General features: G+C 43.1%; 3 protein-coding genes across 5 annotated transcripts; 2 read left to right on the top strand and 1 right to left on the bottom strand.

Moving 5' to 3' along the window:
* Positions 1 to 5: 5 nt before the first annotated feature.
* bscl2 (BSCL2 lipid droplet biogenesis associated, seipin) lies at positions 6 to 2,879 on the top strand. Its single transcript, XM_030097277.1, has one exon. It carries the CDS (start codon positions 348 to 350, stop codon positions 1,632 to 1,634), a length of 1,287 nt encoding a protein of 428 aa, XP_029953137.1. The 5' UTR covers positions 6 to 347; the 3' UTR covers positions 1,635 to 2,879.
* A 1,522-nt stretch (positions 2,880 to 4,401) lies between these two features.
* On the bottom strand, positions 4,402 to 5,765 carry lrrc10 (leucine rich repeat containing 10). Its single transcript, XM_030097278.1, has 2 exons — positions 5,672 to 5,765; positions 4,402 to 5,541 (listed from the first exon to the last, which is right to left on the bottom strand). The coding sequence occupies exon 2, from the start codon at positions 5,398 to 5,400 to the stop codon at positions 4,576 to 4,578; it is 825 nt and encodes a 274-aa protein (XP_029953138.1). The 5' UTR covers positions 5,401 to 5,541; positions 5,672 to 5,765; the 3' UTR covers positions 4,402 to 4,575.
* A 2,059-nt stretch (positions 5,766 to 7,824) lies between these two features.
* Positions 7,825 to 14,817, top strand: cnot2 (CCR4-NOT transcription complex, subunit 2). Of its 3 annotated transcripts, none has more exons than XM_030097273.1 (15): positions 7,825 to 7,907; positions 9,053 to 9,181; positions 9,278 to 9,371; positions 9,522 to 9,669; positions 9,764 to 9,946; positions 10,067 to 10,146; positions 10,499 to 10,624; positions 10,854 to 10,978; positions 11,063 to 11,180; positions 11,504 to 11,660; positions 11,816 to 11,877; positions 12,071 to 12,120; positions 12,211 to 12,311; positions 13,207 to 13,351; positions 13,448 to 14,817. In XM_030097273.1, exons 2-15 carry the CDS (start codon positions 9,065 to 9,067, stop codon positions 13,532 to 13,534), a joined length of 1,593 nt encoding a protein of 530 aa, XP_029953133.1. In that variant the 5' UTR covers positions 7,825 to 7,907; positions 9,053 to 9,064; the 3' UTR covers positions 13,535 to 14,817. The 3 variants fall into 3 exon arrangements, with proteins under 3 accessions (XP_029953133.1, XP_029953135.1, XP_029953134.1); XM_030097275.1 differs by having other exon boundaries at positions 10,535 to 10,624; XM_030097274.1 differs by having other exon boundaries at positions 9,299 to 9,371.
* The last annotated feature ends 5 nt before the right edge of the window (positions 14,818 to 14,822 follow it).

The raw sequence follows: 14,822 nt of genomic DNA on the forward strand, positions 1-14,822 counted from the left end.
CAAACCGGAAGCGACAAAGTGGAGGCTAACTTCAGTGGGGATTCACTTCCAGGTTGTTGGGTCATGTTTTTGTGTGTGCGAAAGGCTAGCTAAGCTGATAATAAGCGAAGAAACTGTCCTTATGTGTCATTGACAAACAAAAAAAAAAAAAAATCAGTCTTTAACATACTTAGTACTAAAAAGAAGAAGAAGAAGACCATACTTTGTAGTTTGTTTAACATTGTCGTCGTCCTGTGAAGCGAACGGGCAGTGGCTGGGACTGACTAGTGTGCTGCTGAGCTGAACACACTTGACATGGGAGGGTGAAGAAAAGCGATTTCACAGTTTTCGACTGGAGCCGCCCACTCATGTATCAATATAAAGATCCATCGCCCCAGCGGCAGCAGTCCACGGGGTACGAAAGAAGGACGACAGCCCAGCCGAGCACCAGAGGACGGTCGGTGGGCTCCGGACCAGACACGATGGGGGGTGCGATGTCACCCGTTCTCCACTGGATGCAAGATGTGGCGGCTGTGACTCTCCTCAAAGCCCGGCGCACCTTATTTCAGGCTGCTGCCTTGTTCTGCGTCCTGGTTCTGCTGCTCTGGGTGTCCATCTTCCTCTACGGCAGCTTCTATTACTCCTACATGCCCACGGTGAGCTTCTCCACGCCTGTGCATTTCTACTACAACTCTGATTGTGATAGTTTGCAGTCGGCGCTCTGCTCCCACCCCAAAGCCAACATCTCCTTCATGAAGAATGACCGGGACCATGTGATGGCTTACAGTCAGCCATACCGGGTGTCCCTGGAGCTGGAGATGCCAGAGTCACCAGTGAATGAACAGCTTGGTATGTTCATGGTCAAGATGTCCTGTTACACCAAGGGTGGGAAGATCGTCTCCTCAGTGGGAAGATCGACAATGCTGCACTACCGCTCCAGCCTCTTGCAGACCTTGAGCACTTTATTTTTTTCTCCTTTCCTTCTAACTGGAATGAGTGAGCAGAAGCAACTGATAGAAGTGGAGCTCTTCTCAGGCTACAAGTCGAATGCTTATCAACCCACCATTGGTGCATTCATCGAGATCCAGTCCAAACGGGTACAGATCTATTCATCTCAGCTCCGTATACATGCTTACTTCACTGGTGTACGATACGTTCTGTACAACTTCCCCCTGACCTCTGCAGTGATTGGCGTGGCTTCCAACTTTGCCTTCCTCAGTGTCATCGTGCTTTTCAGTTACCTGCAGTTTGTGTGGGGAGGAATTTGGCCACCAGATCAAGTCAGAGTCAGAGTGATGATTGGGGACAACACCCGCATCCAGCAGAGGACAGAGGTGGCCCGAAAGCGCATGGAGAAGGAAAACTCCTTCAAGGACCTCAGGGCTCCAGCAGTGATTGGCTCTGTGACTGATGCATATGATTTCCAGGGAAGTGACACACCAGCAGAGCCACCGTCAAAGGATGCCTCTGTCATCCCCGATGCCTCTGGGCCTGATGCACCAGATAACAAGGAAGAAGAATCCCATGACTCCGAGGAACCAGCAGAGCCAAAGGAGGAGGGGGAAGAGGGCGTTGAAATGGTGAATGGTTCATTGCCAGCTGGGCCCGGTGAGACGGTGCTCCGGCAGAGACCCGGACCCTGGATGAGCCTGTGAACCACCCTAATCACACTCCGCGAAATGTACCGCTGCCGCATTATGTCTTATCATTCCTCAGCAGCTTGAATGTGACTTGGCAGAGACGGCTAGATAAAAGCAAACCTACTGCTTGAGTTAAACTAACTCCACTTGCATGACATTGTTGTGTTTTTAGCTTTCACACTGCAGCTTCATGTCTCAATAACAGTTTACCTCATTGTAAGTTTAACCTCAGTGCATTTTTCTTTTTTGTCATGGCATGGCTGTTACAGATCTTATGTTTGTGCCATTTGGGTTTTGCTGATGTTACATTCCAGCTTTGGCTTATTCAGCTGTCTTGTCAGTGAACAGATGTTTGGTAACAGGTCAACACACCGGGTCTGCTGAACTTACTTGGATTTTAAAGTCTGTGTCTGTCAATTTGAAGTTCCTCATATCAGAGCCACCACATAAAGGGGGTGAGCTTTCATATAATCTCAACCATCAGGATGACCGTACAAAGTGACTCTACTGATTAGTTCAAATACCATGAATTCTGTTAAAGTTTTGGAATGGAAATGACTATTCTTGAAAGAATTTTTAAGTTCTCGTGACACTCTCTCGAAGATGCACTTTGAAAGTTATTAGGTTTGGAATTTTTGGCCACAAATAGATGTTTTGTTTTTTTATAGTTTCCTTGAAAAAAAAATGTACGTTGGGTTCAAGCCTGGGGGATACAAGCAATTCGATCCGTTAATTAAATATGTCTTCGTGCAAATAGATGTTTTGTCTCGGTGTGACGGATAGCTTTGAGCCGTGGCACATTGAGTTCCAGCTTGACTGTGTTTACGCAGTTGGTGTTCATTCAATCAGGTCTTTGTATTTTGAGTGCAGTTTGCTAAATGTAACGCTGGGAAAATGTATTTATGCTTTCGTTACAATCAGACATTCAGACATTTTTAAAAGGGTCTTTTAAGTTATATTTGAGTTTAATAAGTCATGTGACACATGTCTGTTATTTACCACCAATAAGCATATTGTAAAAGAGGGATGGAGAATGTTTAAAGGAATAAGCTCTTTGTAAAGTTGTTATAGGGGAAGCATGAATTTTTCTTATTTTTTGGTATGTGGCTCAGCATTTACAGTTTGATCCACTTTTCCCTGCACCTGTTAATGTAAGGATCAAGTGTTTGTCACATTTTGTACCAAAGATGATAAACTATGAAGCACTTATCTATCTCTGATGTTCCCCTGTGGATAAAAGATTATGTGTTATTAATGCATTAGAAATCTTTAAAAAAAAAAACAACATTTTTCTTTGTCGTTCACCTGTTACTTAATAAAGAAGCTCTAACAAAAGTTTTAAATTGAATTTGCCTTTTTTTTTTTAATTTAGATGCTGTGACAAAAATCTTTCTGGTTTTATCTGGAAAACCCCTCGTTTAAAGATGAAAGAGAGGGTGTGCTGGCTTAGAGGCTAGTTACCCAAACTTGGAACTGGGAGATTGCCAGTTTGAATCCCTGGTAAGATATTTCACTGAGCAGAGACAAACCTATTGCTCTTGTCAAGACCCCTGGACCAACCTTTTCATGGCCAAGTAGCAAAAATGTCTGGATGGTGTCCCTGAACCTAAAAAGATTTTGACAGACCTGGGTTGAACAGAAAGGACAAGTCTCACTGTGCTACTGTGTACACATGACATATTTTTTCCTCTTTTCTTGTAAGAGGACTTTCAAAAAGTCAATGCAACTCACTGTTGACATAGGACTTCCATATCTAAAAAGTTTGTGTTTGACTTGCACTGTATTTGAATGAAATGTCTTCATACGTGTATGAAACCTCTGATAGTTCTGTTACTATTAAAGTTGGAACTATAGCAGTTAACGTGAAGATTGCCTCATTCCAAGAAAAAAGAACCGCTGAATTGTAGCCGTTTTGAAAACTCTGTCTTCATTTTTGTTGAAATACACCCAGATTGTGTATATGTTCTTGTTTACTGGACATTTTCCCAACATGCCGAGAAACAGGAAAGGCTGCATTTATTATCTCTTTTAAACCAGAACCATATGGTGATGATCCTAGGCTCCATTAGCAGTCCTTATTCAAAGCCACAGCCTCCATCTATCAGATGAATTATGCAGTGGTCTGGATAAGGAGTGCGCTAATTGACTTAAACCATCCATCACTTGTATTAAAAACCTAACCATTTTTAGCCTGAGCAGACACAGATATTATCTCAAACTCGGCTGGAGCAAGAAATTCAGCCGAGCCCTGTTTTTTCTTTCTTTTTTAATTCTCTAAATGCACCACTCAGGGTTAGCAAACAGCAACACAGTGTAATGATGGAGTCGTGGATATGTCATTTAATTTTATTCACAGAAGAATATGGGTGAATTCTCAGATCATGACACAGAGAGAGTAACGCAGGCCTCCCTGTGCAAATGGAGATCCAAAGAGACCTTGAAACTTTGATAGAAAAGGAAGACTGTCCCTGTGTATCGTTCTACTGCTTGTACAATACATCTTTCTTTATTAAGTGAAATGTCAGCTTACTTGTCACCAAACTTTGTAATACATTTGAAGCACTGTGAAATCCCCCAAACAATAAAAATAATTCATTATAAGATCGCACAGTTAATGCTTTCATCTCAAGCTCTTTGTGCCTTATTTCAATGTATGGAAAGTGTGCTATAAATAGAGATTGATTGATAATCTCAAGATGAGCATTTTTTTCCCCCCAGAATTAACACAATATCAGTAATCAAAGACATGACAACATATTTAGTTTTCACACAGTGATCATTTGTACAGTCTTTTGCATTGTGACTTATATCAAAGCTCATGGCTTTTCCATACATGGACCGAATACCATCGGCCTGATGTACAACAGTCTACTTTGCTTTAAGTGCTCCAGGACGCCACACAAGTGAGAGGCCTGCCAGTCGCACCTCACCACAGCTGAAGGTCATTTCCCTGACCCTACATGTTGTGCTGCTCCTCAGGGTTGACTTCCACGTCCTCAGCCGCAGTTTCGCTCGCTGCTTTTGACACGTCCTCTTCCAGGTCATCGTCCGAGCTGTCTGCCCAGCGCCCGACCCTTCTGACCCCCTCCGCCACCGCTGGGGCGTTAACACAGGGGTTGTGGTCATAGATGACCAGCTTCAGCCCCTGCAGGTGAGTCAGGGGCGGGAAGTACCGTATCTTGTTCCGATCCACGTCAATGACAGCCAGCAACTGCATATCCAGCAAAACTGGTGGAAACTCTGTGAGCTGGTTCCCCGCGAGCCAGATACTCCGCAGCTCTTCCAGCTGTTGGAGTTCACTGGGTAAACTCCGTATCTGGTTATAACCGAGGTGCAGGGTCTTTAGATTTGAGAGCTCACACACCACCCTAGGGAAAGCTGTGAAACAATTAGTCTCCAGCCACAGAGTGCTGAGTTCCTTGAGGTCTTTCAGTTCTCTGGGAAGGTGATAAAGCCTGTTGTTGCCCAGGTAAAGGGTGCTGAGCTGAGGCAATCTGCATATCGCTGCAGGGAGCTCCTCGAAGCAGTTAAAGTCCAGGGCCAGGAGTTGCAGTTTCTTCAGACCCTGAATCTCCGCTGGTAAGCTGCTGAGGTTATTGTCACTCAGGTAAAGCTTCACCAGCTCATCAAAGACACAGGCGACAACAGGCAGACGACGCAGCTGGCGGCTGCTCAGGTCAAGGGTCCGGTCTAATGGCATCTCCTTCAGGTCCCCCACTAGGAAGCGTTGACATCGGTCCGAGGGAATGAAGGCGATGACACCTCGCATTGCGTTGCCCATCTCCGTCAATGTGTTCTCAGCACCTCTGCTTATCCATATCAAATAAAAAAAAGGCTGCAAACGCGATGTTTCCAGTGCCTTCAGAGAAATTTCCCGATGCTGTCCCACCACACCTCAGCTGCCTTTCAGGGTCAGTTGATCCTAATAACACACACAAATAAAACAAGTTCTAGACATGTTCAGTTACATCCTGTCAGAAGATAAATAAATTCTCTAAAATGAGTATTACCATTGTTAATAAACAAAAAGTGTTCATATCATGATCACCTACTTTGCTCCGTCTTCCCGTTGAAGTCCATGGCTCTTAGCTTCTCCTACGCTCAGCCATTTGTTTATCTAACTTAATGAGCTGAAAATGTATTGTATTCTCCCGGCAGATACTCCCCAGTGCAATCCTCTCACAATCTCTCAGTGACTCCAAGGACTGCCCTGACTTCATGGCTATAGCAACCACTGGCTTGCTCTTTCCCATTTGTGCCTAATGACTTTCTCCCCTTCTTCTCTGAGATGGCAGAGGTGGGAGGGAGAGAGACAGAGGGAGGGTGATGGAGGGAGGGAGGGAGGGAGGGAGGGGCAGGGTGCCATGGATCAGCAGAAGAAGTGTTTTGTGAGGAAAGAGCAGCGAAGGTCATTTACATTCTGCTCTAATCAGCCCGGATGCAGTTTCAGGTCAATCAATCAATCAATCAATCAATTTATTTTTGTACAGCCCAGTATCACAACAACAGTTGCCTCAGAGGGCTTCAAGATGTTACATTTGTCGGTAAAAGTAAAAACAGTGAATAAGCATAATGGTAATATGTCAATATTTACAGTAACGAGACAGAACGAAGCAACCACCGCCTTCGACCCTCACATCCGGCAAGAAAAAACTCCAAAAACCCAGTGGGAAAAGAAGAAATCTTGGGGAGAACCACAGTATGGAGGGATCCCTCTCCCAGGGACGGACAGCTTTGGCAACAGCTAGCATGAGACAATAAGAAGTAACCAGCAACCAGGCCCAGTGAGAGGTTTTATACTTTGGAAACCAAAATCTTTCCGATTCATTTGATGGTAATTTAGCTTCTATAGTTCAAATCGGTGAATAATTTCTTGAGCAGATTTCTTTGGAAACACTCCCCTCTGAAATGTGAGCTTGCCACATGTCATTCCAGTCTGTCTGAGGTGTGATTCGTCCTTGGTATCTCACATGCCTTCATTAGGGCTATTTTCCAGCCAGATAAAGTGGGAAAGGATTTCATTTTCCTTATCACAGGGTTCAGTGGCTGACCCCGGTCTGGTTTCACTCACTGACACACTGATTTTAGCGCTTCCCCAACATCCACTCGCTGCCACGCATGGGGCCTCGAACAGGCAAGCATAACTTATATCAGGGATGTCAAACAAGCACCACATACAGTTCAATTTCATCTAGAAATTAGAATATGATTTCAGTACTTTTTATTAATTGCTGGTGTAAATTCCCGAATTTCACCTTGGATCTCAGTGTTGTGTTGTGTTCACTACTCTGAAGAAATTTATTACAAAAAAATGTGTGTTTTCTCTGAATTATTTTAAATCTAATTTGTGGTTTGGAGGGCCAGATCAGAGTTCCTTGTGAGCCAGTTTTCACTTATGGAACTTATGTTTGACACCTCTGACCTCTTAGAATGTGCAGACAAAACGACATGCGATGGCCATTACAAAGTTGAACTAAGTCACTTTTTCAGGTGAAATTTGCAAAACAATCAGCTGTGCAAGTCTATCCAAAAATAGCATCTCTGAATTTACAAAAAAAACAAAACAAAACAAAAAAAAACAGGTGCTGGGTTGTTTCAGTGTCTTTGTCACAGATGGAACAACTGTTCAACGCTGGAAGTCTACTACAGGGCTCAAAAACAATCAAGACTCAGAAAGGAGCAAAAATGAACCAAATAACATGTTATTTACAGTGTCAGGTCTCTGCCCCCTCATTTGAGCCAAAAAATGCCTGGAGGTTTTACTCCAGGTCATTTTATAATATTAATAATAATTAAAAAAAAGAAAGAAAAAAGCAGGAATCCAGCAGGAATACTTTGGCTCAAAATAATGAAGAAACACAGAATCATACAAAACAGCCTCAATATGTTGTGTATTGCATATTGCACATTTCAGAGGTATACTGCATATTTCAGTTTTTATATTTCTATTTTCAAATCTTATTGCATTCTTTTTTTTCTTGCCTATTTTCTCTATTTTTTAATTTCTCTTCTATCTGGGGTGATATATATTGTCTATGTTCTCTATTTATTGTTTTTTTTATGCTTGTCTGTTTTCTTGTAGAAAATGTAAAACATCGTTTCTGTGATATATAAATTTTGTGGATTGCAATTTTGTTCAATTAAAAAAGATTTGCAGTGTTGGGTTTTGTGTACGGAAGTGTGTGCAGGTCAGAGAAGCCAGAGGGTAAAGGGTAAAGGCTATACCTCCTTCGATTGAGAATACACACAGCCATCTTGGATCTAACGAAGCGAAGGGAAATTGATGCGGTGAGAGGATTTCACTGGATTTTCGACACGTTAACGCGGTTTTGGTGTAGATTTGACCCCCCGGATTGACGTTGTTTTCCCCGGCGTTTGCCTGTGTTTTGGTACGAAGCTCTTCGATAGCCTTTAGCTTCGGCGGATTAGCACCGCTGCTAAACGGAGCGTAAACTGAGCCGAGAAACGGACAGCTGACTGTTAGTTTATGGGAGCACGGAGGCCCTTGGTAACGCCTGACAATGAGCACTGTTTTGGAGCTGAATGTATATCTTTTACAGTTGGAAATTGGTGCTACTTTTCTGGTTTGTTAACGCGTTTAGCTAGCTTAGCTTAGCACTGACTGGCAGCGAACCTGCTAGCGGTAGCTGCTTCCACTGCCAGTGGCTAATTAGCTTCATAGCATCTGTGCTGTTTATTATCCCAACTGCCAAGTAAATATGTATCAAATGGATAGTCAGGTTACAGGATATCAACGATTGCACGCCGTTTACAGGTTGGATAGAAATGACAAGGATGGGATTAGTTGTATTTTAATTATGGAAGTCCAAACATCTTAATCCATGTGTGCACTGCCTCACAAAGTCCGTCCAAAACTTTCAGCAAGTCCAGGTCAGCAGAGAAATCTGAACGGATGAGAGACGTGTAATGTTAAATTGCATTAAACTATATCAAACTTCATTCGAAAACTAAATTGCGTCATTCTCGGGTTAGCAAATATATTTTCTCTTCAGTTGAATTTGACTTGTGATACCACTTGGGTGATGTAAGACATGATGAACAGTAAATACACCGTAGTAGCAAATCTCTCAAGTCTTTACCTTAATTGCTGTGCTGTAATTGGTAAAATTTACAAAATAATCCCTGATTCAGTTAGTAACTCCAAATAATTGATGCAGGGACCTGATGGCTGTTCTCACAATTTTTCTCTGATTTTTTTTTTTTTTAATAGAAGCATCAACCATTTTTGTGCATCCAGTTATGTTATGCTGCTTTTGCTCCTACTGCTTTTGTCTGTGCTTCCTTCATTTCTCATATTAACTTGCACATCTAGCATCGAAATTTAGTTATGTGCTATTTGTTGTATTTAATTTGAGATTCCTTTTTTTTTAAACATGGTTTCCTCTCCCACTGTTCCCTCTCTTTCTCTCCAGGTGACGAAAGGCATGTTTAATGCTAGGAAGAAATTTGTAGAGTTCGTCGAGGTAGTCGATAACGACTTCACTGATGAAAGCATGTACTACAACCAGCCGTCGATGTTCCCACATCGATCGGACAAAGATGTGAGTTCTGTCCCCTGTGTGTGCACACAGCGTGCGCTGTTTGATGGCTAAGCTACCAGCCCGAGGGAGCGATTTCAAATGTCTCACTCTGTCCAGTCTCCAAATGTTCTTCTGCAGATGCTGTCCTCTCCCTCGCCGTCGTCGTCGGGTCATCTGTCGCAGCTTGGTGCGAGCTTGTATGGTCCACAAAGTGAGTGTTAATTCTGCATTCATTAATATGTATGTACATATGCACAAAGTTCATTAAGACAACTCTGTATGTTGTTGAATCAGATTGATGGTGAACTTGTTACTTCACGTTGACTGATTAGTTTTTCTTCCTTCTGTGCTTTTCTCGCAGGTGCACTCGGCTTCTCGGTTAGAGGGATGGGAAACAGTACGCCTCAGTTAAACCGCAATCTAACACAGGGCACGCAGCTACCAAGTCATATCACCCCCACGACAGGGGTCCCCACCATGTCCCTCCATACGCCTCCATCGCCAAGCAGGTGTGTATGAATACATTCACAAACCGTTTGGATTGGCTTGTTGTGTGTGGAAATATCCCGACTGATTCGGTCTGTGACGACGATGTCTTAACAGAGGGACATTACCAATGAATTCGAGGAACATGCTGAACCACTCTCAGGTCGGTCAAGGCATTGGGATGAGCGGCAGGACCAACAGTATGGGCAGCTCGGGGTTGGGAAGCCCAAACCGCAGTTCGCCGAGCATCATTTGTATGCCCAAACAGCAGCCAGCACGCCAGCCGTTTACCATAAACAGGTAGACGGAGCTGAACGAAGCTGCACACATTCACTCGTGTTCTTTGATTCATGTTTGCATCAGTTGCATCTGATTTAAGTTTCAAACCCCATTTTTCCATTGTGCTCTTTTTCTGTGCAGCATGTCAGGATTCGGTATGAACCGCAATCAGGCGTTTGGGATGAACAACTCATTATCAAGCAACATCTTCAATGGCACAGGTGAGTGTGTTTCACTTGCTTTTTAAAGGATCACTAAGCTGGACTGTGAAACAGATAATTCTTTTTTTGTGTGTGTGAAATAAACAACTGTTTGTAGTTGATTAAATGAGAATCTGCTGTGGAGAATCATAGTTTCCTGTCTGTGAGAGAGTGACGTGATTAAGATTTACTACTGTACTGTTAGCAGCAAACCAAATCTTCAAGCGTTAAACAAAACACGGTTTCAGACGATTGGCAAACTGAGGTCAGAGTGACAATATCCTTGATCTGGCCACACTATCAAGCATCGATGCACGTAGACTGTATACATGGTTTTACGTACTACATGTTCTTAACTATCCTGTTGATGCAGATGGGAGTGAAAACGTAACAGGGCTGGATCTTTCAGACTTCCCTGCATTAGCAGACAGGAGTCGGAGAGAAGGGACTGGAAACCCAACACCGGTGCTCAACCCACTGGCAGGACGGGCTCCTTATGGTAGGCCATTAGGCTGCAAGAAAAGGCTTCTTCTCTTCACTCATTAATCTGCAATCACGTGATTAACTGAACACAGGAAATGGGTTTCTGCCTCTTGATTCGTTTCATACCATTTGTTATCGGTGGCTTTGTTTCTGTGCAGTTGCAATAGATGATAATTGCTCCTAATGTGGTTTTTGCTGTATTTATTTGCTGCTACACTTTTGGATCGGGTCGCTCCTTCATTAAGTTGGCATGGTGACGAAGCCGTCGACTGAACAGACACAGGACTTCTCCATTCACAACGAGGACTTCCCCGCACTGCCTGGCCCAAACTACAAGGACCCCACGTTGAACAGCGACGACAGCAAAACTGTGAGTAAGAGGAACTGGCTGTTTAAACCCCGGCAGCGGGTCTGATTTTCCTCAGAAAAGTACCAATCTTGTTTTCCCCTCTAGAACTTGAATACAACAAGCAAGAGCACATCCAGCACAGATGGGCCCAAGTTCCCCGGAGACAAGACGGCGTCTGCACAGAACAACAACCAGAAGAAAGGGATCCAGGTGTTGCCTGATGGTGAGACCTCACAGCCAATTGTATGGCACCAACTCCACTGAGACTTCTCTTCCTAATGGCGCTACTTGGGTGAGGCAGTCCAGCTCTCTCCCCTGCATTTGTGGTTGGATGATTATTAGATTGGCTTGAGTGGGAAAACCCAGATCATAATGTTGAGTGACATAGAGACCAACACATTCTCTACAGCATGTAGAAGTCAGAGGCTTTGTTTTGCTCTCCAGTACATGCACACAGTGCAGTGTTTCTTCAGTGAGTATTTCCAGCAGATCGCAGCGCGGTTCACTGCCGTTGGTTGAATTTCTCGATTGCAACGCCGCTTGCAGGTCGGGTGACCAACATTCCTTCAGGAATGGTGACAGACCAATTCGGCATGATCGGACTGCTGACGTTCATCCGGGCGGCGGAGACGGATCCGGGGATGGTCCATCTGGCGCTAGGAAGCGACCTCACAACACTGGGACTCAATTTAAACTCGCCAGAGTAAGACGGGCTTTTCCATGCAGCCAGTTTTCATGAGAAACATGAAAATGAATTCCAGCTCTCCTAAAATGAAAGAAATAAACACGTTATTTGTTTGTTTTTTATTGTCTTGGATCCCGACTGATAATATTTACTCAAACTTATGTTTTTGACAGAAACTTGTACCCCAAGTTTGCCTCTCCTTGGGCTTCAGCGCCTTGCCGACCTCAAGACATCGGTAAGATGTAACAAATTCAACATTGTCTTGATTGTCATTGTTAATGAGATTTCTCTGTTTTTAGCAATGACAATAAAGACTATTCTGATTCTAAATGTCAAACGTCGCTGTCCTGTGTTGTTTCTTAAGACCCTTGTGGTCAGCAGTTACTCCCTTGGAGGTTTCTAATCTGTGTCCTCGCCTTCGTTTTCAGACTTCCATGTACCGTCGGAGTATTTAACCAACATCCACATAAGGGACAAGGTGAATAAGACTTCAGTAACGGCACATGGAGCGGTTCCAGGTTGTAAACGTGAACATTAAAGAAGTTGTACACTCTTCCTTGGTCTCTAGCTGGCTGCTATTAAACTGGCTCGATACGGTGAAGACTTGTTGTTCTACCTGTACTACATGAACGGTGGAGATCTGCTCCAGCTTCTGGCAGCGGTGGAGCTGTGAGTACTGCGTAGGGCTTTCAGTCCGCTGTGAACCTGCTGCAGGACGTCCTCTGCGCTGTCGGCAGCCTGTTTCAGTTGCTCCCTCTTTCTATATTGTGACAATTTTATCTTTAAAGAAGCGCTGCTGTTCCGTCACACTGCTTTATTTGTAACCATCTGCCAGCTAGTGGGAAGCTTTCAGTGTGATGCAGCGTCTGTTTAGCTTCACGAGGAAGTTCAGCAACATTAACGTACCGAGGTTTACACTCAAGAGGGAAAATGAACTCAGTATTGAGTTTTCTGTTCTGTGGGAAAAACACATCTGAGCTGAAGGAAGGCGACAAGAACTACAGTGGGCCGATGTAGAGTCAAACAAAGACGTTTTAGTTCAGTTTAGTCCATCCTAGATGTCACCAGACAGTCACTCAGATTAGTTCAGACTTTATTCATCTCAAACTGCAATTCATAGTAACAACAATCAATTATTCAATCAAATGAATGTCATGAGGAAACAATCAGATACATTTAAAAATAAAATCCTGTTAGAAAAATAAGTGGATGGGGTTTTCTCAAAGCTGAATAGCTGAAGGAATAAAGGCTTTGTTGTACTGTTCACATTTAAACCTATGACCCTCACAGGAATGTGTTTTAGAGGAAGCTGGAGGAAAACCCACACACAGGGAGAACATGCAAATAAAACGAACTGGGTGTTTTCAATTTGAGCCAGCAGTGGTTAATAACTGTTGCCTTCCAAAATAAAACGTGATTAAAAGCTAATCCTTCACTTGAGTAATTCCTGTTTGTTTCTCACTGAAGAGTTTTTATACATTACGTAGAAACTTACCTTATAGTTACAGTGACTTATAGTTCAGCCACCGGATTTTCCTCTAACTTCAATTTCCGTCCCGTTCAGCTTTAACCGGGACTGGCGGTACCACAAGGAGGAGCGGGTGTGGATCACGAGAGCGCCCGGCATGGAGCCCACACTGAAGACCAACACCTACGAGCGGGGAACCTACTACTTCTTTGATTGTCTTAACTGGAGGAAAGTAGCCAAGGTAAGACTTGTTTTGTATGTTTACTGCTTCTTTTATTTTTTTTTCTTTCTGTGTGATTTTTTTTTTCTTTTTTTAACTTTGTGTGCGTCTTTGAAGGAGTTTCATCTGGAGTATGACAAGCTGGAAGAGAGGCCTCACGTGCCATCGACGTTCAACTACAACCCAGCCCAGCAGGCCTTCTAAGGCCCACCAGTCCAAAGGCCGCAGCTGCTCCAGAGCAGCTTGGTTTTTTTTATTCCTCCAGGATTTGGCTATTTGACTGCGGGGGCCATCGCCACCATGAAAACTGCCCTGCCTTTCCAAAATTTTGCTGCCCAAAACACTGACACTCTTTCAGTTTTTATTTTTCATGTTCCAGTTGGTTTTTTTTTTCCTTTCTTTTTTTTTTTTTTTTGCCCCTTGTTTTGAGCAGGGTCTGTGTTATGTTTACGTCTCTGAATCTGAAGCCTGTTTTCTCCCAGAAAAGGAGGACTTGACCTTGTAGCACAGGAACAAAGGTTACGGCCTCGCATTCACACCAGGCGTCGAAAAGAACTGAGAGAAGGCCGGGGAAAGCAAAGTCGACATCCTCAGATGCAAACGAAAGGGTGGAAAAAAATGCAATGTTCATTGTTGCACTATATTTAGTAATAAAAGTACACAAAATTTGATTGTGTTTTTTTATGTGAACACTCCCTGATTTATTTTCCTTTTCCATTTTCCTGTCAGGGAGTTCATGCAACATTTCCACATGCATTCTTTTCATCTCACTTTTTTTTTTTTGTTTGTTTTTTCATTCACAATAATTTCTTTCATCATTTTCTCTCATACGCTTTTTTTTTTTCTTCTTCAGTTCTTCCATTTTTCTCTTACACTCCCTGACTTCTGTGCTGGCCTGATAATGGACACAAATCTGAGAGATGGCTTTGGTTTTCGCTACCTTGGAGAGAAACTCACCGAGGCGGAACAACCACACGACTTTGCTGCAAAGCAAACAAAACACTTTACTGTCTTTGTTACGATTTTGTAAGAAATGTGTACATTTTTTTTTTCTTCGCATCACATAATTAGTATATGTATGTACGAATGTGTATATATGATTGCTATATATATATATATGTATGTATATATATATATATGACATCTATTTTGGAAGAAATTTTGCCCTGCCTTGTACCTCGTTTTTATGAGGTGAGCATGGATGCAATATGTGGACGTAACAGGAATTTACTGGATCTGCTGGACAGGGTGTCAAAAGACACACGTGTGGGCACTTACATCAAAATGAAACAAACATAAAATGTTCTTCAAGGAAAGGCCTGATTCTCAGCCCAAAAAAAAAAATACGAAGAAAACAAACATGGAGGTCATCCCCGGAGTCCAAAGCAAACGCAGGGGTGCGTTTCAAGTGGAGCTGTTTGAACAACAGTGAACGGCAGCATTTCATAGGAAACGGAAAACCTGACACATTTTAGGAGAAAAAAAAAAATTC

The sequence above is a fragment of the Salarias fasciatus genome, chromosome 7, assembly GCF_902148845.1.
Source record: "Salarias fasciatus chromosome 7, fSalaFa1.1, whole genome shotgun sequence".
In the NCBI taxonomy this organism is placed as follows: domain Eukaryota; kingdom Metazoa; phylum Chordata; class Actinopteri; order Blenniiformes; family Blenniidae; genus Salarias; species Salarias fasciatus.

Coding starts and splice junctions, on each gene's coding strand:
- bscl2 (XM_030097277.1), top strand. CDS start 348: ATGTATCAATATAAAGATCCATCGCCCCAGCGGCAGCAGTCCACGGGG.
- cnot2 (XM_030097273.1), top strand. CDS start 9,065: ATGTTTAATGCTAGGAAGAAATTTGTAGAGTTCGTCGAGGTAGTCGAT. Junction 9,182..9,277: donor CACATCGATCGGACAAAGAT/GTGAGTTCTGTC, acceptor CACTCTGTCCAG/TCTCCAAATGTTCTTCTGCA. Junction 11,661..11,815: donor CTCAATTTAAACTCGCCAGA/GTAAGACGGGCT, acceptor TGTTTTTGACAG/AAACTTGTACCCCAAGTTTG.
- lrrc10 (XM_030097278.1), bottom strand. CDS start 5,400: ATGGGCAACGCAATGCGAGGTGTCATCGCCTTCATTCCCTCGGACCGA.